The sequence below is a fragment of the Solea senegalensis genome, linkage group LG15 (assembly GCF_019176455.1).
Source record: "Solea senegalensis isolate Sse05_10M linkage group LG15, IFAPA_SoseM_1, whole genome shotgun sequence".
In the NCBI taxonomy this organism is placed as follows: Eukaryota; Metazoa; Chordata; class Actinopteri; order Pleuronectiformes; family Soleidae; genus Solea; species Solea senegalensis.
The window spans coordinates 8474606-8501498 of NC_058035.1; the positions used below are offsets into that span (position 1 = coordinate 8474606).

The window sequence follows — 26893 nt, forward strand, 5'->3', positions numbered from 1 at the left end:
TTTTGGTCTTGTTGACATAAAAAAAATATTGCGGCGTCTCGGCAAACAAACATTGTAAGGCTTACAGGATTAAAGGCAATGCTGCGCTGCTGTGCTTCACCTTGCCTTTTGTGTACTGATTTTACAGACACACTTCAATTTATTTATTTTTTTTTAAATTATGCAGCTCTTTGGAAGATCAGATCACTTCAACATGCTGCTGTGTATAAATGATGCATCAGATGCAGATAAACAAGTCAGAATGTGTCACGTTTGAGAGGCTGCAAATCATGTTACTACTCTGTTTACACTGATTTCCCCACATCTTCCCAAACAATAAACCCACTACATCTAGACTCCACTTGTATCCCCACCAGTAACCCATTTGTGTCCAGTGGTGGAAGTTTGTTGTTTTTTAAAAAAAGACAACGTTAGGGATAGACCATTTACAGCTTCTTCTACTTTCTGGTCGGTAATGCACACCCTGGAAACACCAGGATACCGTCTTGCCGTCAGCCGTCAGCCACTTTTACTTGACAGGTGGGTTGCATCCATGAGATATATATGAGATAATAGATAATTAATGAGAAAAATATTAATCAGTGCTTCTGTAATCTACTGGAAGAGGTGTCTTGAGATATCACTGCTGGTACAAGTCTGCGTTGCTGATGAGTAAGACCTTGTGTATGGTTGTTGGAGCTTCCAGATAAAGACTTGGCACCCTGCTTAAAGAGGGTTTTTGTGGAGTTTTCTCACGTGAGATCATTATCCAGAGATTTCTCTCAGGGGGTTTAGGGAGTTACTTTTGTGGATATTTGCATTTTCACATATACAGTGTCCGGACTCGGTGCATGTCTTTGAAGCAGCTTAAGTGACTTACCTTAAATGTCCTTTCCCCTTGTGCCAGCGGTGTCTTATCCTTCCCCCTTCAAGCTTGGGTGCTTACATACTAAACTGTACTTACAGGATCTTAGGCCTAGGTCATACTTACTGCATCCGCCTGGAGCTGCTTTGCATTTCCGCATGCACATACAAGCCTGTGGTCCACATACTTGATCTCAAGTGCCATTCCAGGAGATTAAACTCATTTGTACATCCTTGTGTTGTGCTGATGTTATCATCTTTCTTTTAGGTCTTTATCATATTACCACAAAGTCCACAAAGCAAAATTCATCCGTTTGAATGATTTCTGTGTTTATGGAGCAAATAAATCAGAAAATAGTGACATTTAAAAAGCTGAAAAACCACACAAACTTGACACCGAATAATAGTCGTCGATTCATTTAGTAATCGATTAATCATTTAATGGTTTCAGCACTAACTGTAAGCTGGACTGGAGTGTGCGACAGAGAACATGCACAGCTGGTGCATTTAGTTCGGATGTCACATGAGGAAATTTTCGGGCAGAAATCAAACTGGAATTGTCACACAGACCTTAGCGGAACTCTGCTGACATGGAAAGTTTGATGCGTCCCTTAGCTGTTCCTCCTCAGGACAGACCTCTTAGATGTTGTCTCTGGAATCTGCCACTCTCCTACTTTAGAGTTACAGCACAGAGTGCTCAGAGACCACTACTGGCTTTTATAGAGCCCCTTTCAGCCCTTGTTTCTTTTTAAAGCGTCTTATGTTCCTCCTGATGTTGCTGTCACTTAGAATTACATTATTAATATCCCTGCAATAGTCGCTATATTGACTTATTCTACACAAGTTTGATCATCTGATTGATTTAAAAGACTAGAGTGTGAATGCGTGACCTTACTTTTCCATTTAATAATGATAATAATAATAATAATAATAATAATAACAATAACAATAATAATAATATTCACATTCTTAAACTTGAGTTAACATGGCGCTGTTTTTTTTATATTTGGCATTCATTCTGTTTCATGAAAGGACAAAAAAAATGAAGTCCATGTGACAGCATTGGAATATTTTGCAATATATTTTGTTCCATAAAGCTGTGAAAAGTCTTTTTATATTTTAATTAGCGTGTTTGGAGCTTGTATGTATTTTAGCTACTCAACCTTGTTTTGAAAAGTTCATTTAAAATTAGCTCTGAATGACCTTTTTGTAAGACGGAACAATCATTTGAAACATGTATCTTCACAAACTGAGGGGGAAAAAAGAGTGGTTTGCTGAAGCTGGGCAGAAAGGAATTCATAAATTCTCTTTATTGAATGTCTTCACTAAACAAACTGTTTTTCCGTAGCAGAAAGAGAATATCCTCGAGTCATTTGTGTATGCATGAGGTTACAGTTGGCTTTAATACATTTCTAAGTTCAAGGTTTTTTTACTTTAACAAATTGTGAGCTGGCTCCGCCTGTGTGCTGTCTCTACATGTGTTTTCTACAGATTTGGACAGATGTGAAACATGATGCACTAATATTTTGTGAGTACTGTCAGGCTGGAAAAACATTATCGGAGTAAGGCTTTTGTTTGTTTTTTATAAAAATGTAATACTGTCTATCTATTGTTGAAAGAATAATTACATTTCTTTTGTTGATGTAATTTAATGTTGGATAAATGATTTCTCCTTTTGTTTTGCTGTTATTGGTCTCACTTTGCTTGTTGCTGTAGCGACCTCTGGGAATGTGTCGTCTCATATGATAGAATTAGATTTGAACAGAAATGAAACGTAAGGACAAAACCCTCATACCCTCAAACACTGACATAGCTTTGACAACTAAAATTCTCACCAGTGCATGCATCCTTGTGGTGAGCATGGGTGAATAACTATGCAAGGTGTTATACTCGCGTTTTGATTCATAAGATCAAAAGATTCAAAAATCAAGAACGGTAACAAATCTAGTTTTAATTTTAATTAGGTGGCATCACCCCCGAATTCATTACTGTTTGTCTTCTTTTAATGTGAGCGTCTCATCTCAGTCAATAATTGCTGGAGTTAACCGTTCTCATCCCTCTTGGGTCCATATTTGTTCTGACCAATGGCTCTCAGGCTGATCACGGATGCACCGACACTACAGGATGAGAAGAGATCACAAAGCCCAGGCTAATTAAAGTGGCCAAACTTTTAGTTCTCTTGTCTCACTCTCATTGACCTTTATCAAAACACTGGCATTCACGTCGGGCAAATGCTGCAGCTTTTCACTGAAAGTGTATAGGAACAGGTAAACAATTACGACCTCATTAGATTGCACCGGAGACTTCTCTACACCCCAGTAATCTTGTGATGCTTTACAGTTCAACACACACCTGAAGGGTTTTTAAGCCGTGGACGGGCTAATGGAAACTTACAAGTCACATTTCATACGTCATTGGATTCAAACATATAAAGGTAATCAAATTTCAATTAAGTCTTTTCAAAATGCTTGGACCTCCAGAGCCAATAATAAAGTTTCAGTTGATTTTAATTGTCTTGCAAATGAAGCATTAAAACAGCTCAGGCAGGACAAATAAACTTCACTAAAGTCAGCTGTCAGCAAAGCCGTCGGTAATCACATTGGCCAAAAGGAGCAAAAACCAAGAACCAGTGGAGATAAGACGGCGACGATTAACGTTAGTTTGTTGGTCGCAAGATGGCGCCAGTGTTTGTGGCATGCCATTATACTGCTGTCAGTGACACTTGTCACTAATACTGTCCACTCAGTATTGGTGTGCGATCACCAAACACTTCTGAATCCATCTCTCCACCAAGCATATAGAGTTAGATTGCGATGGACAGAAAAACTTTTGCGCACCGCTCCTGTCAGGCATACGTGCCCAACTTTTCTGTGCACTGGCCCCAGCCCCATGGAAGAAGCGCCACAGACACTGGGGTTGACACACCGGTCAGCTGACCAGTCAGGCTGGAGGCCTCCTTGTGTACAACCTCTATGCTATCTCTGGCACAAAATAAATCGGGTTTATAGTTTCCTTGTTTCCCGGCGCTGTCTATATCCTACCGACACCTGGCTGGTACCGGTGATGGGCTTAAATGATGAGATCCAGCTTTCTTGCAGCCACTGTCAACCTCATCTGTGCAGACTTGGGGTGAATCTCCAAAACCTGTGGCCGCTGTGTCGGTCTCCCCCGGCGGCTAATGATCCGGCAACCGTCAAGCTGGCGCTGGTAAATGCTGGATCGATGACGTGCCGTAGTCTTTCCTGACTGTGATGTAGCAGCTTAACAGAGGGACAATGGAACGCCGTTGAGCCCATGGCGACTAATTAGTGCTCGGTAACAGAATAATCCTATCGTGAAGTTTTGTTAGAAGTCACTGTGTAGCAAACACAGTTGAGGGAAAACCAAGGCTGAGCTAAAAGATGGATAAATCTAAAAATGTGGCACTACCCAACAGCGATGAAACACTGAGAGTCCAGTACAAGTAGACCTTTCAGCCTGGGTGTAGTTATTCTTTAAGGACACGACAGTGTGATGAATACAGATCAAGTCAACAAAATACCATTGCATTTTAATGTCTAATGGGCTCTGATCTGCTTTTGATGTGCTTTTGAAGCACAGTGCACTCATGTTATAGCGTTGGCCTCTGCTATGCTTAACTACAGAAACTGTAACGTAATGCAAGTTCTAGATGAAAGACTGCAATAGATGTTAAATATTGCATGACTATTATGCAGCACAATGGAATTATTCATCTATTGTCTTTACCCTCACTTGTTTTCCAAGATTCTTAGGGGAGCTCGGGCTTCCTCCAGAGCCAAACATGAACAAACACAGACTTATGGGCAATTTAGACTATTCAGTTCACCTGACCTGCATGACTGAACCGCTGGAGGATGCTGGATCACTCGGAGAAAACAGAAAACACGTGAACGCAAAGAACATGCATACGCCACACCATTTGACCATGGTTGCGATCAAACTTTTCCTCATGAGAATGTGCAAACATGCCCTCCGGATGTGAATAATACCGTGGAAACGTCAATTATGCCTGAAAATTATAATAATAATTAAAAAAAATTGTTTAGATTAACTTTTACTTATTATAAGATAATATTATAATTATCTTTATTTGCTTATTTTCAGCAAAGAAAAAGAGAATGTAAATATAGTTGGTTTCACTGTAGCTGAACTGCTTAAATTGGCAGATAAAATAGTGTGTTGTTCTTACTCATGAAGGTCAGGAAGCTGTGGGAATAAATAACAGCATATTTTTTCACCTGCACCGTTCCCTTAACACCTTAGCCTAGACATTGCTGTGACCTCAGCCAGCCTCCACTGAAGATTAGCCAAGGGGAGGTGATAACTCACATTGTCAGAAGTCTGTGTCACAGAGTTTGAGTCATTCTCTTCATCCACAAGAAATGAGGATCTTTTTTTAAGCTAATGCAAGCCCTTTATAACATTTCTGCCACTTCATTTCTTTGTGTTTGGACTTTCTTTAGTTTGTTCTCGTTGTTTTACGCCATTTGGCACCCATAATGTTGCATTACTTCCTTTTTTTTATGTCTTCTTTCTTTTCTTTTTCCCTCCTATTTATCTCTCCTCTCCCCCTTATCCTTGCCTCTCTTACCAGGGTTCCTGTGGTCAGCTGATATAGACTAGAAATAGAATATGTGGAGAGCTGTTGTTGTGGGCATTGCTCATATTTGCATCTTGGGATGTAATAAACAGAGAAGGATATACACACTGTAGATTGTTACACTTATGACATATGCCATACATATGCTAGTGAGGTGAAAACATCAGTGTAGTTTCTGTTGTTATTCAACACATTTTGCATTAAAACATATTAAAGAAAAAGCTGCAGAGAGAAGGGAATCATCCATATTGCACCGTATTTCCCTGTTCCCTCACAACCTGACATTGCTTCACTTCCAACATTTTAAAAATAGTTCTGTATTGTGTTGTGCTGTGTAGTGATTTACACCATTCACTTTCACACTCACATTTATGGTCAATTTAAAGTGTCCAATTAACCTAATCTGCATGTTTTGGGACTGGAGGAGGAAAGAACCCACATGCACACAAACACACAGGAAGAACATTCAAACCAGTATCCGATCTAGTGACCTATTATTGTAGCACTGACCAGTAAAAGACCAACAGCTGATCGCTTCATCTTGGGAACTGACATCCTCTGTTAACATTACATGCAGGGATTGAGGAAGCTTTTAAGTGAGCTTTTGGACAGAGCCAGCGTGTCTGTTTGTGTCTCACATCAAGCCGACAGGAATTCAATAATTCGGGGGCCTCATTAAGTGCTGGCAATTTACCTGCTGTAACGTGTCCGGAGCACATCTGCAGTGAGAGCCCCTTAGCACACCAAGTCTGGATGCAGCATAATGTGCAGCAGCTCCTGCAGTTATTGTTCATGCAGCACCTCACCCCGGTGCCCAGTGATTCACAATTCTTATTCAGAGACAGACCTTCTCACAGCTACCGCGCCTCCCACCCCTTTGCTCTGCCACGGACGAAAAAAGAGAGGAAATCAATGAAACCAAGAATCAATAGCACCCAAGTCTATCTGGTGCTTTTTTAAAGATGTAAAATTCAGAAGTGAAAATAGCTGCTGCAACTCGTTAATTATTTTCACCAGTTGTTGGATTTTATTTTGAGCAACCCACTATTGGAAAATCATTCAAAGCTGAACTCTATATTACCTAGAGTTATTTTAGGTGGGATACTCTGCTGTATATTCACTGGATACTACAATCTATTCAGCAATAATTATTGTTAGTCAGTATTGTAAGTCTAGCGCCCTGGGATGGTATTGAAGCTTGAACCTCCTGACATTTTGTGCAGAAGGCTTCACGCTCTGAATCAAATGCAGAATAAATGTATGAAGGTATAGGGAAGTGTGTTCTCCTGAGAGGACGCACTCCACAAACCTCCCAAATGATCATACGGTTTAGGCTGTGAGTTCTTCAAAGTACCCCTTGTTTTCTCTTCTTTGGCTCAATACTTCACAGTGGAGTACCTTAAACAACACATTATCTGCTCGCTGTGATTCAACCTTCACAGGTCAAAATTCATACCCTTCCCTCTCATATTATCTCACACTCCCTTTTATCTCCATTGTAACTCGGCGTAGCATTTGTAACTGTTATTGCTGTTATTCGGTGAAAGATGGTGTTGTGTCAACACTGACTTTATTAAAATGAAAGTGGAAGGAGGAGAAAGATTGCACCGATAATGTCAGGGAATAATTTATACCCGCGAGTCAATAAACTAGAGACCCCGCACAAAAGCTACTTGATGATTTAAATAAAGAAAACAAAAACTGAATGTATTATGGCAACCAGTAGTACTGGCAATGTTTAAACAAGTGTTTAAGATGAGATTTTTATTCTTCTGATACCACAGCAGTCGATTCTCCACACTCTGCTGCCTCACTTTCTCACCATTTTGTACTGTATAAGTAAGAGTTTGAAAAAGATCAGGCACAAATACGACCAGTTATCTTATCATCAATATTTCTTTTTCATTTATTTTCACGGGAATGGCATACAAGTCATGGCTTGTGTCGTCATGAGGGTATGCTTTCAATGCAGTGGATATCAAACACCAAAAAATTTATAATTCCTCTCTTACCTTGATCTATAGGACCACGCTGTTAAGAGTTTGCATTCATCAAAGTTTTCCCCATTACCTCGTCCATAAATTCAGTGGTGTATAATGTTTATATAAAATTTAATTAAAATTTAAGCTTGAAAAATGTTTTCTAAGTAACAGAAATAGAGCAGTTATTTAAAGTGTCCCTATCCTGTATCAGCAAATTGGCATGCGCACTATCACAAGCTCCCATAATTACATTCTCGGGCGCGATGCTTAAGGATCAGCCTTTGTGAAATGGAGAGACCCCATGTAATTTCTTTCTTCTGTTATCCCTTGAGGCGCCGACTACTTCCCATGTCTCCTCAGAGAAGTTGTCTAAAGATATGGCTACAGGCGATTGATTGAATAATCCTCTTCAGCCCTTATCACAACGCAGTTCATCACTCCATCCATCCTCCCAGAGCAAATCTCCATATCTCCTTGCGCTAAACCATAGACTACAGGTGAAAACGGTGCTCCCATGTTCTATCTCCAGATCCCTCTCTCTCACTCTTACTTGTCATTTTGTATTGTTTGGATTTTCTTTCTCACACACGGTTCTGTGAATTCACAGCATATGCAGCACATATTTTGTTTCTAATTTGTTATAATCTTGAATTGAATACCTTGTTGGTTTCTATTGATCAAATCTAGAGTTGCAACTAATGATTATTTTCATTATCGATTATTTTCTTGATGAATCATTTGGTCCTTAAAATATCAGAAAACCTTTAAAAATGTTAATCAGTGTTCGTCAAACCCGGAAATTAAGATGTTCTCAAATGTCTTGTTTTGTCCACAAACCAAAATGATTGACTTTTAATCATTTCTTTTAATCATTTCTTTGTTATCCAGAGCAAAGAAATCATGAAAATACTCACATTTAAGAAGATTAAACAAACGGAAATCTTTTTTTAATCATGAAAAAAAGCTTTGAACCAATTAATCGATTATCAAAATAGTTGTTCATTAATTTATTAATCAATTAATAATAAATTAATAGTTTCAGCTCTAATCATTGTAAATTGTTTTTTTTTTATATATTTATTTTGCAGCTGGTGCTCAGGTTTTTCCTCCATGGTGTGGCCCCGTGCAGAGGTTTGTTTTCATTTTCATTTTGATGATGGCAAAAATCACCACAAAAAATAATTCAAGCCATTGTTCAAATCTGATTCATTGCAGATGAGATCGGACGGCTCACATTGCGAATTCCAAGGGTATTGCATCTGTTGTTTGGTTTTTGCCGCTGTTCCGAGGTGCAGGTCGATCAGATATATCCCATACGTGGTCATGTGACATGGATGAGATGGATGTCCCATGGCCACATGTCAGATATATATCTATGTGACTTTAAAATTGGAATTGACAATTGGATTACTGTCCTTTTTTTTTTAAAGCTGGAAAAAAAAAAAAAACCCAGTATGAGTCACTTCAGTCTGAAAAAACCCATTAGTGTCAAGCGTTGGCTACACAGACTTCACTAGAGACGTATCCAATACAAAATGTTGATTTAGGAACACAGTCTTACTTTGCATTTTATTTACTGATGCAGAATTGATTCAATATAAAAGTACTGGTGGAAGTGTGACTCTCCACTTCACTGGACTCAAGGTCAGGCACATTTTATTGTAGGGTTGTGTTTTTTTTTAATACACTTTTTCATCACCAATAAGTGTCCGTTTTGATATGTGCTTCTGGGTAGTCGTGAATGTGGCTCGGGTATCAATTGTCTACGGAGGACTCTTTTTTTTTTTCACCGCCAGATCTGTCCCTCTCATGGACAAGCTCCTCCAGCCTGGCACGCCCCACTCATTACTGCTGGAGAGAGTCTTGATTAGAATGTCGAAGCATTTTACATTTCGAGAGGAAGGATAGTCGCTCAGTTTAGCTCAGACAATGTTGGTGAAATAAATGACCAAAGTAACATTTTTAGTGAAAGCTCCTGCAGCTGTATTCTAAATACACCATTGCAAATAAAGTCATTCCAAGGTAATTATCCCTGGATTCTGTAAATATAAAATGAATGATGCTGGGTGACAAAGATGGCTGAAATCAATAGAATTACTTACAAACCAGATCAATAGCTTAATCATTATCCAGATTTGCACCAAATGTGACCTCTGTCCTTCTACATGTGCCTTTTTCCTTTTTACACCACAACAACCACCACTTTATTCCCAGAGACCTTACGGGAAAAATGACTATGGTGGAGTTAGTTCTTACCAGTTAGTTCTTACTCCACACTCTTGCAGTTCTTGAGCATCAGCCAAAACCCGGGTTTGATGATGTGGGACACTCAGCTCTTTGTCTGCCTTTTAAATAAGATTGTGTCCCAACTACTTTAACAAAACACCAAAACCAATCTTTTTACTTTTTAAATAGTGATACGCCTTGGAGCTTTTCACATTGTTCACAGAGTCAGGTATCATCTCATCAACGGTGTTTAAGTAACAACAAAGGAGTAAACTTAATGCTTTAAATGTGTTATTATTCAGGAAATCATAGACACCGTTGCAGTGCATGGATCTATGTTGATTTGTTTCTTGTCCTAATCAGAATTGGTGTTAAACTAACACTTCATGGCAGAGGTATGATCACATCCTCCCATTTGAGGTGTAACAGATGATGTTCCCACATCATTCCCCAATTGTTCTTGGTGCAGCTTTAGTGACAGGAAGTGGAAATATGTGGAAATGGGAATAACAGCATATCTCTACTCCAAACACTCCAAATCCTAATGAAAATAGGTTTTGTAGTTTTTGAGTAACAGAAAAACAGACAAAACCTCCTTGGTGGAGAGAAATGTGCAGTCATTATAAAGTGAAATAGGTTGTGGTTAATGTACCCTGACCAACTTAAATGCTTAATGGCACTATACGCACATTATAGAGTGTTTGTAAGCTCAGAAGTCACGGCCTTGTTTTTATTGCAAGTATTTCTCACTTGGAAAGAATTGAATTCCCCGGTAGTACACACAATGCAAAGATGTTGGTGCCATTAACGTCCAAGGCCGAGAATTACCTCTCATTGTGCAAAACCTTTACATTAAACATTAATGCTGCGAGATGGAACATATAGAGTAATGATGCTGAGGCAGCACGCACATTTATGTATAGTCTCACACATGTTTTCAAACAATGCGTCTGCTCATAAATCATTGAGTTCCCACCCACTGATCATGCTCCAGCCACCTCCAGCAAGGTTGAGTGAGTGACAATAAATAACCGAAGGTAAATGAATGAGGGAATAAACATTTAATTGAGGATGCTGTGGAAGATCATTGAAATTACTGTGAATAATGACCAAGGAAATTAGATGTTGTGCCCAACCAGTGATACAAGGTGATTTACGCAACACCGTTATTACTAAGTGTTCAGCCCCAGTCATTGGGGAGGGAATATCATGTAGACATGTGTAATCTGTAGGTGGGACTATACGAGCACGAGCATGCAAGGAGTTGGATTCTTCCAATTTGTTATCCATCCTGTTCATAGCAGGTAGACTGTGCCGCGATGACATTTCATGAAATTGGTACATTGGACATTTGTCTATCTGTGTGATCACAAAAGGCAATTTAATTAAAAGAACACACTGGACCTTTTAAACTTGGATTTAACTTGTTTAGCAGTCAGATCAGCACTAGTAATTCTTCTTTTTTTTCCCCCCAGATCTGTCAAAGGTCATGGTGCATTGGATCAAAGTTTGTGAAATATGTAAACTTTAACACCAAGAGTATCGCAGGTGACCGGTTTGCACATGCGCACTTTGCATTACGGTTTCTGAAAGCTGAGAAGTTGCACGTCAAAGCCAACGTGTGGTTATTATGGTCATATTTCACTTGCGCTGTTCCAGGAAGGCGAATCAGAGTCTTTATCACGATACTGAAAAGTTTTCTGGAAAAATGGACAAAAGCACTTACTCACAGGTCATTTTCTTTAATTTAACATACAAAACTGTGTTAAATGTGCCTATAAAAAAATACAGCATATGTAACAAAGAAAGAACAAATATAGTTGCAGCACAAAATAAATATGCTGATCAGCTCCCCAGAAAAACAGCAGTAACAACACAGCATTTGTTTCATTGGCCAATAAAATACATGAGAAAGATGTTAGCAAGGTAATTCACTGAGATATATTTATAAAACTAAGAGTATAGCTGCTTTTTTTTTTTTTACAAAGCTAACAAAGTGCCAGTGGAGCATGAAGTGAAGGTGTCACCCTCTCAACTACAGGCTCGGGTCGGTAAAGGCCACAAGGCAAAGCAAGAAATACACATTTTCAAGGCACAACTGTATATAAGTTAATGTCTTAGTATATTTATCTAAGCATAGGCTGTGAATCTTTGTTATTCTCTAGGAGAAAGACTGCAGCGTTTTAAATCATCATGAGTAAGGTACACCAGTGTGCAATGGAAGATATTGTTTATTTTAATAAATAGACATAAGTAAGATACCCCAAAAAAAACAGAGTTGAATTAACACAACATGTAACTATTGTCAACATTTAGAAGCAGAAAATATGAGATCAGGCTTGGTGGAATTTCAAATTGAACAAAGGACTAGCAACATTTAATCCAGCATTTGACTGCTTTGTCAATATCATGGTTCTTTTTTGGATGAGAACTCTGATTTCTCCTTTTTACTTTTCATGTTGTGAGAACAGTAACACTGTCTCAGCATTTCCGTGCTTGGAGAACCACTCATTGCTTAAAGATCCTAGCAACCCCTCTGCTGTGATTGTTAAGATTTGTCCTAAATTGCTCTGCATTGTTTGGTCACTGATTAGCCTTCAAACTAACGCTGTTTGTTTTGCGTCACAGGGTGGCAAACATTTATTCTAGAAAAATATTTGACAGGAGTCAAGAGAAGAACTAAAAAGTATAGTGCTATTGCTGGAATAACAAAGCAATCTGTAGTTGTATTGTATGAATGTCATTTAGCAGACGCTTTTATCCAAAGCGACTTACAATTTAATTCAGTACAATCAGCTAGGGGTGGAATCGAACTTGCGACCATTGCGACTATGATGTCTTTCGCACACAGGATACGGTCTTAACCACTGAGCCACTCCACCCCCATTTTTGTCAAAGAAATTGCATTACATAGCATTTTAGTAGACAAAGCGACTCACAATGGGATTGAGTAGAATCAGCCAGAGGTGGAGTCGAACTTACAACCATTGTGACCATGCTACGACCATTGCGACCATGATGTCTTTCGCACACAGGGTAACATTTAGACTTGCTGTGCTGAGTTACTGCAATGGTTCATCAGCAGGCATGATACACAGCACAGGCTCATTAAAAGACCACAAAAGCAACAAAACAACCACATTGTTGGCACCTTATACCCTCCGACCTATCATACATTTTATCCATGCTATATTTGACTATTTGACTGTCACCAGTTTGAATGTGTTACTAAAAAAACAACATAACACATGCATTTTCATTTTAACCCAAGAGAAAACTCTCGGCAAGCGGAATTGAAATTTTCGAAACCAGATATGTCTGTTCTGTGACTCATCTCGTGTGTAACGTGTTGACGTATGGTGATGAACCAACCTCTGTGGATAAACTGATAAATAATAGCCAGGCTTTCTCCTCTCATTTCCTTTGATTGACTCGAGCTGGCAACTAAAAGGAAATGAACCCGGGCAGGAGTGACGAGCAGATTCAGTGTGATGCGTGGTCCCTGGAAAAGCCACCATCCTCTGCCATAGAAGCGGTTAATGAAGTGTGTTCCTGGGACCTGGTTGGCAGTTTGACGAAACCGCAGAACGGGGTGGACCTCTCTCTTTCTCTTCCCCCCCCCCTCCCCTGATGAAAGGATGGGGGAAGTTGGATGGTTGTGAATTGGCCAATTATTCTTCCTGTCAGGAGCAGAGATGTGAAAGCAACCAGCCTTAACCAGGCAGCTGTTAAACACATTTAATTGTGGCTCTTTTATGGTGCTTATAATACACAGAGACTCGATTTATGTGTGCTACTCACTTTGATCTTTGAATTGTTATGAAATGATCATGGTATTTCAATGTCAGGACAATACTATCTTGTGCTTTTAGCATATTAATTTGCAAGACAAGGTAATGCTGGATTATATGTTAGAATATTAAGCCCTGTCTTTGGAGAGACAATACCATTTTGGTGATGTTTGGACTATTTCGGAATGTTTGCCCCCCTCTCCTAAAGTATACTCAGGGAAGGATTAATAAGAGCACCAGTGGATAATACACACTTTATTATTAGTTACTTATTCACTGGCCTATTATCATCATACAGTTTAAAGTTAAGTCTTTCTGTAAATGCGCTGGGTTATTGAGGCATGTAAATGTAATTAATGCATTAATCCAAGAGAGATAAATAAGCTGATAAGAAGGAATCCTACTGGCTCCAGTGGTTTGCCACTGAATAGCACGCACATTCGATTAGACGGTTAAACAATCTAAATGGTTTTCACACAAGTCTGGAACCCACAATTCTGGCTTTATTTTCCATGTACTTGCACAGTGACATTTCCAAATGAGTCCACATGACGATCCTTAAACCTTGTAAGGACACGGTGACAAAGAACCATTCGAAGAATAATCTGCAGTGTCATTAAGAGATTTTTGTTTGTTTGTTTTTGTTTGGGGTTTTAGCTAACGGTAAATGCAGTATATCAGACGTACATACTGTATAGGGAATATTATATCAGAAAGTTGATTGTTATTGTTGACATTATTGCCTATAATGTAAAGAAAACATTACACTGTCTTACCGAAGAAAAAAGGCCATCTCACATTTTCAGAAACAAGATATGATGCTCTTGATATCTCATATGTTTAGTGAGCATGGTAAATCCAGTACGAGCAGAGAAAAGGATAAAGGGATACAAAACGAGGGTTGAAACTGGCATTGGCATTAACTGCTGGAGACAGTTCTTGACGAGTAATGGAAGTTCGATACCAATATTTCAGCTAAATTGGTGAGTAAGCACCTTTTAATATGTAGCCACAGTTAAACGTCCCCCCCCCCCTTTGAGCTTCACTCGGCGAGTTATACGTCATATATGCACTCTCTAACTCTTAATCACTTCAAAGATTTATGCATTATACATAATTCATGTACGCATGTGTGCTGTTTGTCCTCCGCCACAGTGTATACACAGAGGCGGCGGGCATTCCTCTAGCGCTGCATTTCAAAACGGCACTCTAAAAACTCCCGCTTGATCTAACTGTTTAATGAAGTGAAAGACAAGAAATCTTTAAACACTAGAACAATAGAGCTGCAGGGTCATTAATCACTTAGTCATTGTCTGCCTGGTTGTCCCTTTATCTCCACTCCAGTCACACAACTGCACTGAGGGTTCTTTTTTGTTTGTTTTCTTTTTCTAATGTTTTCTTTTTCTAACTGCATCGTTTGAAGAGTATAATATTATTGATAATTGACCTGAACACAGCAATCGAGAGCTGATGCCAGTAAGTTTAAAATGTGTTTGTCATATGCATTAAAGTGCAATTAAAGTACGGCGCATGATCAAATGCACTCTCCCGTCCCATAAAATCTATGAACAAATAATACACTACAGCAATAAAGCATGTATTCTGTCTATTCTGGTTGATCTCCGGTAAAACAGACATGTAACATAATGTATGCATCAAGTTACCGATGAGAAAGGCTGGGCTCAAATCACATCGGAGCCATTTGGCGGGTCGTGGAGCTTTCCATCGCAGAAATGTCAGATCAATATTAACCCCGGTCTTATCTCTCTTTGCTTGTCTGAAGCTCCCTTTTAGCCAAAGAATATTTCTTTTATATCTTTGAGAAATGAAAGAGAAATCCCACTACTGAGCAGCTTGTTACTCTCTGTTTATATTGCGTTGTGTTAAAGTGGAACTTGTGACCCCGTAATCACAACAACTCACAACACATTAATAGTTTCCTGATATTTTGATGCAGATTATGTAACATTCTGCGTCGTATAATAAGTCACATAAATCTTAAGTATTTAGTCATATTTTTTGTATGATCTTTTTCTCATTGAAATATAAAACAGCCCATTTTTAAAGTTAGAACTAAATATAATGTCTAAGCTGAGGAAAGTATACCCGCACCTGTGATTCTGATTCATTTAATAAAGCTTTGCACAACGGCAACATCTGGCCTGAGACACTTGGAAATGATACTGTAGCTGTATAATCCTGAGTGTAATCTGTCCAGAAATCGTCGTAGGTAGTTTCATTAAATCATGTAATTTGTTTGACGGTTACACCGGCAAATTATGTCGTGTTTATTCATTTTTGTTCAGACAACTTATTAATTGATAGCTATCAGGCACACCAAAAGCATAAGCGGATCGGGAAGATGAGAATTCTCATCGTACTCATCTGTACGCTCCCTGCTCTGGTCACTCCAATGAAACTGCGCACTGCCTGCTGCAAAAATGTAAACAATTAGTCTGTGTTCATGGTTCTTATACTCGGTTGGTTTTCACCCGATCTGTTAGTTTAAGAAACAAGAAAAAAAAAGTTGCCAGCTCAAGAAAGTAAATGGAGCATGACCTGCTTTATCACAGTTTGCATAAATCAGGTGATGTCTTGAACTTGTGAGAGTGCAGGTGGTCCCTTAAGTTCCTCTTGTATTAAAACATGCTTCAGAGCCAAATTGGAGTATAACGGAGTAAGAGATTAGATGATGCTCCAGTTTTAAACAAACAAACAAAAACAGAATTCTGGCCAAAATCCTTCTGCTGCTTTTCCCATTCCACTCACATGCTGTAGGAACGTGAGGAGAATTTGAACAAACAAGATAATCAGTTTATTACATCTATTACCTATGGTATTAACCTGGTTATTAACATGTTATATGGAACTTTTAAAGGGAATTATCTGACAGCTACATCGGGCCTAGAACATTGTTTTCTTCAGATCATTTTAATTTTGATTTTATCACTTGGATTTGTCCAATATCCAAGGAGTTAAAATTGGAGCAAAACTCTGAAACTAGGGTTTTATATAAGATCAGTTCTTGGTGTGCTATAAAATACATCCAGTGTGTGTATTTGTGTGTGTGTGTGTGTGTGTGTCTCTTGCTATGTTGGGGTTTTTGTGCATGTATTCAGTAAAAGGCCTTTTCTATTGCAAAAGCCCTGACAATCCCAGGCGATAAGGGAAAGGAGCTGCCATAAAATGCTGGGATTACTATTTGTGATCAGCAGGTGTGTCAACATTCGCATTTTATCAGACCATTTCACACCAGCTTGCTCTCCAGAGAATATTATCCTACATTATCATATACCGGCCAATGATATTCTTGCTTCTTTATATAACTCCCTTTGCAGTGCATACTGATGTCACGCATTTTACAGTTTGGATTCAGAAAAGTCTGAATATATATTTAATTACATTGAAGTCAGGTTCCCAAACTGGGGGAACAAAATGAACTGGACGATTTTTTTTTAAATTTTTTTTAAGTCTCCATCTCTTGGAATTCCACCTTGACATTTTGCACAAATAATCCTTTAATGGCTGCACCTGATGGAACAGGATTTGAGAAATAATGAGTGATGCTGCATCAGGAGGATTAATGCCCATTTCCTGATGCGGTCAAGGTTTGCCTGGAGTCCCTTGTGGATTCTTGTTCAGATCCATTATTCATCACAGGGGCAGGAATTACATATGGACTTGCATACACAAACGTTATGTGTAAACAGTTGCCCGCGTGTTTATGTACACATAGTCTTGAGAGTCCCCAAGGCAACACACACACACACACCAGAGATCATGAATATTGTGCAGGAAAAAAAAAAGTCGATGCTTCGTCTTTCTGAATGCAGAACTGATCAACTGTGATGATCTACCAGTCTTTAGGAATTCATTTCTCCAGATCTTTGGGATCCAGTGGCCTGACGTGAATATTGAAAGCAGGGACACAAGTGTGATTGAATTACTGTGGCGTTTTAGGGTCAAATGGAACAATGGACAAGGCTCAGATATGAAAAAAAAATAGATCAATACAAATAACGGTGCAGGGACAGGCACAGAAACACCTGTAAAACACATCGCGGCACATCTCTAGTACACAGTCACATCAGTCATCCAAGAGATACTTGACGTACGACTGACATTAGTACATAAAAGGCATTCAGCTATGACATGAAACATGAGCGCTACTGAATAAATGTCCTTTTGCTATAGCAAGACGTATAGGTTATGGCAAAAACAATAATGAGGCAGCGAGGGATTGTCGAGGATGCACAGAATAACACAGAACACGGCGCACATCAGCGTCTGTACTGACACTCTATCATTCTTAGGGTGAGATTCTTCTTGTCTTGACTCAAGGTCAGAAAATAGTTCTGCAGCATGTTTTTCATTTGCAGCAAATAATGACGTTGTTGTTATTTTTTCTTTGTCTTTCATTCTTGTGTGTTTTTGAATTGCACAATCTATTTCCCTGACCAGAACAAAGCCGTGATCTGAATAGGGGTTATGTTTAAAACCCTTTAAGACTGAACGCATCGCAGAGTTTCATGTCCAACTACAGTGTTTTTCTGATAAAACTTTTTTAAATTGTTAAACTATTTTAACATGCAGTAAATTGTAAATAGTAATGCCAGATATTGGAAATTATTCTGCAAAATGGGTAAAAACACTTACACACAGGACATTTTTTGACCCTTTTATGGTTAAAATAAGCAAAAAAGTCCAGACCGACCTTTTGAGGGTTAGGTGTTAAAGGGTTAAATGTCAAAATGTTGAGGTGGAATATACGACAGTAGGAATAACGTGTCTTCAAAGACATTATACGCATGTACTGTATTTCTAAAGCTTATCCAATCATAAGTAAAAATCTATGTCATACTTCAATTACATGCAAGTGTACTAACCAATTGTACTTATCCCATTGTCCACAGACAATTTCTGAAGGCTCACAGAGTTTGTGCTCAGAAATTTCACTCAGGATAACCGGGAAAAAAGCACATTACAAAAACTAATGTAAACGGCTGCAGTGGACGTGTACAGAAAAATGCAAATACTCAAAAAAGGTGGAAAGAACAGAAAATCAATTGATTCAATAATCCCTGGATCTTATGTCAATAAGGACTAAAGCAATTTGTTCCAGGCTGTTTGGTCAGGCTTTGAATTCTTGGATTTAATCAGATTCTTTTTGGCATGTTAACACTTTTCTCATGCATCTTCAGTAGGGTCATTATGTAAGAGTCAATACAATCAGTAAGCTCATTTAAGCTGGACATGGGACCGGCTCTGTGGTCCACACTCCTACGTTTCATTAAAATCCTCTTAAAATGAAATTCATAGTCGCGATGCCCTTTTCCTCTCTCCTAATCTAATAACTGCACTGATACAGATTCCCAAATTCAATCAGTTTTAATCTATGGGATGCAGATGCTCTCAATAGAGGGAGACAAAATGGTATCAGCTGGCGAGGAGTGAAACGCCTCTGTAAAAATGGAGCAGAGAGACGATGACTCATACGGTGCGTAGTACTAAAGACAGTTTGTGTCTTTTCGGTCAATTCCTTGCCTGCTGTGACCCCTCATTAATGAATGAGACTATCTCAATGAATAACGTGAGATTAAAAAAAAGTCCTGCAACAAAGGATATTGCTGAATTCTGTCTGTCGTGCCTCATAACCTTATTTTACTATTTAACTGCAAGAAGGACATTGACAAATTCCATAGCAATCCCTATTTTGAGCAACTGGGACATTTTTGTTCTTTGGGATCTCGTATTTAGCGTATTCAGTTTGAAATAGAGAAATTGATCCTACACTGAAGGTCATCTCATGACCCCAAAAACATAACTGCTTCGTCAAATTTCATTGATTCATCTTTTTCCACTGCCGAAATGCTTTTGAGTGTTTCTCAAACTTGTTTTTCTTACGATGTCATGACCCAATTTATGGAAATCTCCATGCGACACCTATTGTTATAATTTTGAAAAGGTAAACTAGCCATTTCCAGCATATTAGACTGAAAGAAGACTGAAAGTGTAAAGGTCGCCGGTTCAAATCCCCACCCGGCCAAAAAGGGCTGGGGTACCACTGAGGAAGGTACCCAACCCCCCAATGCTCCCCGGGCGCCACTCAGTGTGGCAGCCCACTGCTCCTAATTTTAGGATGGGTCAAAATGCAGAGGAATACTTTCCCTAAGGGGATTAATAAATAAACTAACTAACTTAAATGTAAGTTCATTTATTGACCCCAAACAAGTCTCCTTGTCCCAACCCAGTCTCTGGGAATGACTAGATTAAGATTATTATCAGATCTGTGACGACCGTCTTGATTAACATCTCCCTCACACCACTCCCCGGTAGTTATTTTTGTTAACACTTTCAATACTGTAACTGTCAGAGCAGCTACGCACCGCGCTCTGCCATCGGTCACGGCTCATTGGTCAGCGTAATTGTAAAAACATTTGTGTGGCTGTGTGGGCCCTTTTGTCATCGTTGTCACAGTGTGGAAGGATTTTGTTCTCAGTATAATGGTGTGCAGCGCATGTGTCGCCTGGTGACATTACTGCGCTGCGCGCGGGAAGAGGTTTGTTTTGTGTGAAGACGGACAAGGGCAGCGGCAACATGGACGAGGAAAATGAGACGGCTGCGCGACTGAAAACAGAAGAAAAGAAAGCAAAAAATGTGTTTTTTCAACGAAATGAATGCTTCTTGTCCTGGCTGTGTCTGTGCTGCTGCTGTATGCACAAACACAGTCACGTCTGATAGTATTGCAAAAATCAGTTACACACAGCAACACATAAAGATGCTTTCATGGGCAGCCCATGGCCAAGAGGGCAGGAACTTGGCTTGTAGCTGGAATGTCGCTGTTTCGAATCCCTGGAATTCACTATCACTAATTAGTGTGCAAAAATAACTATATTATAAATTCTATGAAACATTTGTATCTTATGTCATAGTCCCTTGTATATATTCCTCTACGTTGATTCAACATAATGATGTGCTGTTACATTTATACATGCGAGTAATCTAAATTACAGCAAATGGTGCCATTTATTTATTTTTTGAATCCGCTGACAGCCCTAAGAAATAATCACCAAACTGAGCTGAACTTGTGTTGGGGTAATTTAATTTTCTGTGAGCTGCAACATAGAGGGATACACCACACAGTATAGTATAGTACAGACACACATTATTCACACACATGTACTTCTGCTCCAAAAACACCTTAACCATCTCTGGCTGCTCCCCTCTGTTCATTGCGTTTAGTGCTATCATTTAATCAATCTGGGCATTTTTACAAGCCTTATCTCCCAAAGTTGCCTGTGCCATAAATGTCCGAGGATGGATGCTCATGGAGGCAGAGGCGCTGTCCAAGGTACTGCATTCAGCCCCTCCCCGGCAGACATCACGGAGAGACACGTGATCTGCTGTGTCTGTGGCTCCTGACAGTCGCTGGATAAGCTCAACAGGGAGACCAGATTGCACCGTCTCTGCCACGAAGATAACTGGATTTTCTCCGCGCGCTCTCGAGCCTCTTCTCCATCCCGAGCACTTTCTTCTCCTCTGTAGTTTAATGTTGTTTAACTGGGACGCACAACTCGGGAGGACGAAGCATTTAAGGTAATTTCATTAGCACTCAAACAGTGAGGTATTTATAGGAGTTGTTGGAGTGAAAGTGGACCCCGCTGTTCCTCTCTGTGATGCCGTGATCCACTTGGAATCAGATCTTCATACGAGGGGTTTCGCGAGAGAGGATTTGAGATTCAACACGAGCTCTGAAAAAGACCCAATCATTTTTTTTTAGTCTCTCTTTCTCTCTCGTAACAACTCTTCAGAGTCCCATAGAAGTAAAGGTGCGCACTCAAGAGGTTAGAAAAATAACGCCTTGTCCTGTTTTAGAGCTGTGCGCTGTTAATAGCGCGGATATAAGCAGAAATCGGCGCATACAGTGCGCCCTTTATCCAGCTGTCATCCCGGGTGAGATGTTATGGTATTGGGCCACGTTAATGATGAGATTCTGCTGAGAATAGGAATGCTCCCGCTTCTGCCGTCGCTGAATTCCGACGAGGATGATTCCATTTTCGGATCACGATGATGATTTGAATATTTGACTGTTATTAATATTGGATGCTCATGGAGATGTGTCGGTCTGTCTCACGCGCGACAGAAGTGAAGATGATGTGCAGCTCGCGCTGCGGACGCATTTTCTTTGAGGTGTAAACTAATTAAGGTGATTGAGAATGAGATTGCTGTCTTTTTTTAGTTGATCTAAAACGCGTTCAAGGTTGTTGTTTTTGTTGGTTTTAATTGTTATTATTATTAGTAAAGCAGAATTCATCTCACAGACCGAGAGAAAAATAATGATGGGGACTCAGAGGAGCATGTTTTTTTTTGGGGGGTCTGACTCAGATCTAGTGGCAGCCCGGCAGATTCGTTTTATACAAACACACACACTGAGATCAAATGACGCACTTTTTCCCCATGTTGGGACTTGGATAGATGGCAGACTGGTGAAAAGACGATTTTATATCGGAATGCTGTCGATAATGGTCATTAACGCTTGTAAAAGCAATGATCCTTAATCAGAAAAAAGAACAAACAGTCGTCTTTTTAATTTAGTGTGAAATAAATGGTCTGCAGGAATTATTTTTGTAGCTGTGCCACCATGGAGAACATTTAAACCTCCATTTTCCATAAATTACATAGCACTACTGAAATGAAATATTGGATGGATGCTCCATGTATTTACTGCTGCTCTGTGGTTACAGGAAAGCCCTTTTTATATGAATCTAATGACGCTGCCTGTGTTTGCTGTATAATAAAGGCCTCTGCATAGAAGTGCCTGATTGCTGCTTTTGCTTCGAGGGTAGCATTAACTTTGGCCTCTGAATAAAGCTTTGACCAAAGTGGACTTTGGAAACAGATATGGTGGAAATGCTGATACTGTACTGAATTTGCTTTTCTTTCTTTTTTTTTTCTTTTTTTGCAGAGAGCTTTGGGGAGCGAGGACTGCCTTTACAGACATTCTGCTGCTTTTGCTGAGCTTATCGCCAGTGTGGCTCCATATGGCATTTTCTCTCATTGCTACAGAGGATGCAGGGTGAAAAGCCCCGAGCAAGGCTTCCAGTACCCGCCAAACAATGTTGGCATGAAGATGAAGATTAAAGCTGCCATTTCAACTCCAGTGAAACTGTGTACATTCTAACAGGCAGCAGAGGGAACGCTTTCATAATTACATAAATTAGAGCCAGTGTGCCCAATGGATATTTGAGTCCCTGTCATTTTGCTTTACATAGCCATGGTAATAAGGACCTTTACACAGTTCAAACTGTTTTGGCGCCAGCAGTGAGAGGTTTGGCTGGTGGCCTGATAGTGTGAGGTAATGGTATTTGCTCCAGGAAATAAGAGTTGGCCAAGCCCATTACTATGCAAATGTAATACAGCATTTCATCTTTTGTATTAAAATGCATCAGTTCACAGTGGTTTATCAATGTAGACAGTCAATTACATTATAAGCTAAGTTTCCTGCAGGTAAACTCAACCCTATACGTCCCTTGCTACCTACACAGAATTTGTGATTACAAAATGGTTTTACAAAAGCCACACAGTTCCCATATTTTATGGGTTGGGCTACTTATTTGTTGCGTCGTAGAAATAGGCACTTGTCTAGAATTCACAGGTGCCGAGGGACAGTGGGCTAGATTTCCAGTATGGAATGCGTGTTGTGAAAGTGAAATGAGCTTCAATATGAAAACGAAGAGCTCCCATGGGCTGCTAGTTTACTTCGACGATGAGGGATTCTGCGACTTTTTAGAACTTCTCATACTGAACGGCAAACTCAGCCTCCGCTTCTCCATCTTCTGTGCCGAGCCTGCAACCGTCATATCTGACACGGCGGTCAGTGACAGCCGGTGGCACGCAATCACCATCAGGAGAAACTTCAAGAACACAACCCTAATGGTGGACAATGAGATAAAGTGGGTCGAGGTGAAGTCAAAAAGACGGGATATGACTATTTTCAGCCATTTGTTTGTTGGTGGAATACCGCCGGAATTACGATCTGTGGCCCTGCGACTGACATCAGCCGGAGTCAAGGATCAGCCGCCTTTCACTGGATGGATAGCAGACGTACTTGTCAACAACACGGAGCCTGTAATGATCGACAGTGAAGGGGTCTTAAAGGACCTCTGCGGTACAGCCAACCTGTGCCTCAATGGAGGAGTCTGCAGTGTAATTAACAATGAACCAACTTGTGACTGCTCTCAGACGGGCTTCCAAGGAAAGGACTGCAGTGAAGGTAAGATATCTGGATTCTGTTCCATTCAGACAGCACAACACGTCCTCTGTGGCTCCGTTGTCAGACAACACGATTAGACTTTTCAAATTCAAGCACCGTATTGTAATAATCATCAGTCTTTTAAGTATTGCATTCCCTTCCTCTACGTGACTAAAGCCATGTGTTTGTTAGCCGTACAGTGTCTGCCATTGATCTCCAATACAGTTGTTTTTAATGAGCGAATCTCCTGCAAGGCCTCATTAGCAAAACATGCAGGTGTTCGCCATCCCCCAAAGGTGTCTTTCATCTTTATCAAACAGGTGAACTGGGATTGGTTGACCTATGAAACATCTCCAATGACTCAAGAGCAACAGAGTGCGTAGTCAACTAAAAGTCACTTGGAGTAAACACGGATGATGTAAAGGAGTTTAAAAATGTCCAACATACTGTATGTTTATAATCAGAAAGAGGGTTAAAAACACAAACAAGTATTAATGGACTTTACCTGGACGTTTGCTTATCAGTTGCCACCAGATCATCTCTTATACATGCCTGGTTTATAATTATAACATTTAAATTATGTGAAAAAAACATATATAAGTGAATGTGTTTTAACCATTCTAACGGATAATGAAGAGATTTTAATAAGCACAGACCCACCCAACGTACACACAAAGCTACTATGAGGTAGTAAAAGAAGTAGCAATGTCTTTTGGTCTTGACTTTGTGATCATGATATCACTGTTGTTCTCATCCTCTGTGCTGCTTGCACTGAAACTGTATCAGTATTCAGGGTATTCAGTGCAAAGCTTCCCACAGGTTGGCAGCTCACTGCTGTGGCAGGGAGAGGCGGGTTTATTGGTCAGGCCTAGTGCGGTTGGGGGAGGGGTGTGAATGCTTATGTGTTCTTTTCTTTTTTTTTTGCTTTCTTTTTTTTTAAGTTTATTCACGTACACAGGAGCGTAAAGGCTAATTTTAACGTACTGGATGCCAACATCGGCCGTAACTAATTTACATTTCATTTCACAAGCTCGTGTGTCTTTATTCAAGCACATAAATCTTTCTCTTTTTTTTAACAATAAGCTCATTAGGGCCCAGGGTTGGATAACGGACTGCTGCAGCATAAAATATTTTCATCTGATTGCCATTAGTTACTGGGGCAAATATGAAACAGCACCAATTAAAGTGTCCTCAACATACTGCATGCACTTGTTTTCATTTTTCTGATTTATTCATGCTCTGTTTTGTGGGAGAGGACGCAGTCTCTCTTTTTACCAACCTCGTGCACTGACTCAAGTAATCGTTGCTGTAGTTTTACGAACAGGATTTCGGGTGTTGAGCACCATTAAGCCTTTGTTTATTTATACTTCTCCAAATCAGTGATCTAGAGTTTGCTGGTTTGCCATACTGCATCGCAGCACTCTGGATAAAGCTAGATCAAAAATTAATTGGCAGAAAATATATGTGGGCATTAAAACCGAAAAGGCTGTTATTGCTATCTTGTGTGCTCTTTTCAAGTGCAACTCTCTATGGTCTACACTCAAAAGTCTTTCGCTGTTATGTTGCCACTATTGCTACTGTGAGTTAGTCTCAGTGTTCGATTTTTGTTCAAATTAAATTTGACAAAAACTGCCCGCTAACGCTGTCTCCACGCCGGCGTCTAATTCTGCAGGCTCACGACTTCTCGTTGTTTTACTCTGAGTCACCAGTTTGCGTTTGGCATTGATATTCAATAAAGAGAAGACGCTACATTGGTTGATTACACTTAGGCTGAATGAATAAAACTCCACTTAGCCTTTTTTTGTGTTGCTTTAAGCAAGAGAGAGAAAATGCTCCTTGTGCTGATGCAGACGATTGGACGCCTCTAGTGTTTTCAAACACTGGAAATCATAACACTTGCTAATGTGATGCACAACTGAAGATCCATCTTGCGGTGATTTTCATTTTGTGAGGAAACTAGTGCATGATGATGAATCCTAATGCAAAAGGCACCCGTAAAAGTTTAATGAAATAGTCAATCTTTTAACGACTAAGGGCTTCAAGCATATTCATTTTCACACATAGGTGTAAATGCCCTGCATTCTCAACTCATTGAAAACAAAATTACCGTAGGTTAATGTACTGTAACGCTATTTGAAACCATACTGAAATGACTGTAAAGGTTATTGAGTGTATATTTATACAACCAAAATACTAGATTCAATGGATAAAAAAACCATACAAATAATTAAATGGTAAAACGTAGAATACACATAGAATAGGAATCTGTTGCCCTATAAACTCAGTTTGATTAAATCAGTGGTGTGTACATGAGAGCGAAATAAATTATAATAAAACCTGATTTACCCCCAAGGGGTTTTTTCTAATAAGTATTAACAGGTTGATTATATAATTAGAGATATTGTCCTTGAATGAGTAGCTTGAGATTATGTTACAAATATGCTGTGGCAATGAAGAGAACTTCAGTGTTTTAATATAGACTTATATAATGTGTGTACCTATGCACACAGTGTTCATTTGTCAGCCACAAATTCACAAACAAACCCTGGATAGTATCATTTCTCTTAATGTCAATCTGCTGCAGTGACAATGGCAAAGAAGTCGCATCACTGGAGAGAGATGTTTCACACTATACACACTACACAAACACACTATAAAGAGATGCACAGTGTCGCACATCTTATCATGCGTACATCTTGCTCGAATTATCAAATCAAACCATGGAAGAGAAACTTTTTTTTTACATTACACAACAGAAGCAGAACCGCGACCAATCTGTCAGTGGAGTGGTCTGTTGCTGTCACCGCACATAGCCTCACAGCAGTGGACAGCCCCTCTCAGTCAAGCCTCTGCTCTGTTTACACTAAACAGAAGTAGTGCCCAGTTACAAATGTCCACCACTTGTCGCCATTCATGGTTTGCAACAATGACTTTGAAAGGCTTAGGTTTTGTCTAAAAGGTTATGTTTGTTGCCCATGGTATGGCATTCAAACATATTGATATCACATCAGCATCTGGTTTTAGTTGCTGTATCCACTCTGTTTTTATTTAAAAATACGTACATTCTGTTCTGTGTACACCTGCCAGCCACACCCTCCCAATGCTTTAGAGCTCCAGATGTTTAAAAAAAAGCTGCTGACTATGTTTTATTCAAAATAAAACATGGGCAAACACGTTG

At 39.6% G+C, this 26893-nt stretch overlaps 1 protein-coding gene across 26 annotated transcripts in view; it reads left to right on the forward strand.

Annotated features, from left to right (window-relative positions):
* The first annotated feature begins 20890 nt into the window (after positions 1 to 20890).
* LOC122782306 (neurexin-1a) overlaps positions 20891 to 26893 on the forward strand; it is a 215725-nt gene continuing 209722 nt past the window's right edge. For 19 of the 26 annotated variants that reach the window (XM_044046616.1, XM_044046637.1, XM_044046623.1 and 16 more), the window contains exons 1-2: positions 20893 to 21059; positions 22429 to 23736. In XM_044046616.1, the coding sequence (XP_043902551.1) occupies positions 23025 to 23736 (712 nt within the window). In that variant the 5' untranslated portion in view covers positions 20893 to 21059; positions 22429 to 23024. Of the gene's footprint in view, positions 21060 to 22428; positions 23737 to 26893 lie in introns of all 26 variants that reach the window. The other 7 variants (XM_044046618.1, XM_044046625.1, XM_044046628.1 and 4 more) reach the window with 2 other exon arrangements.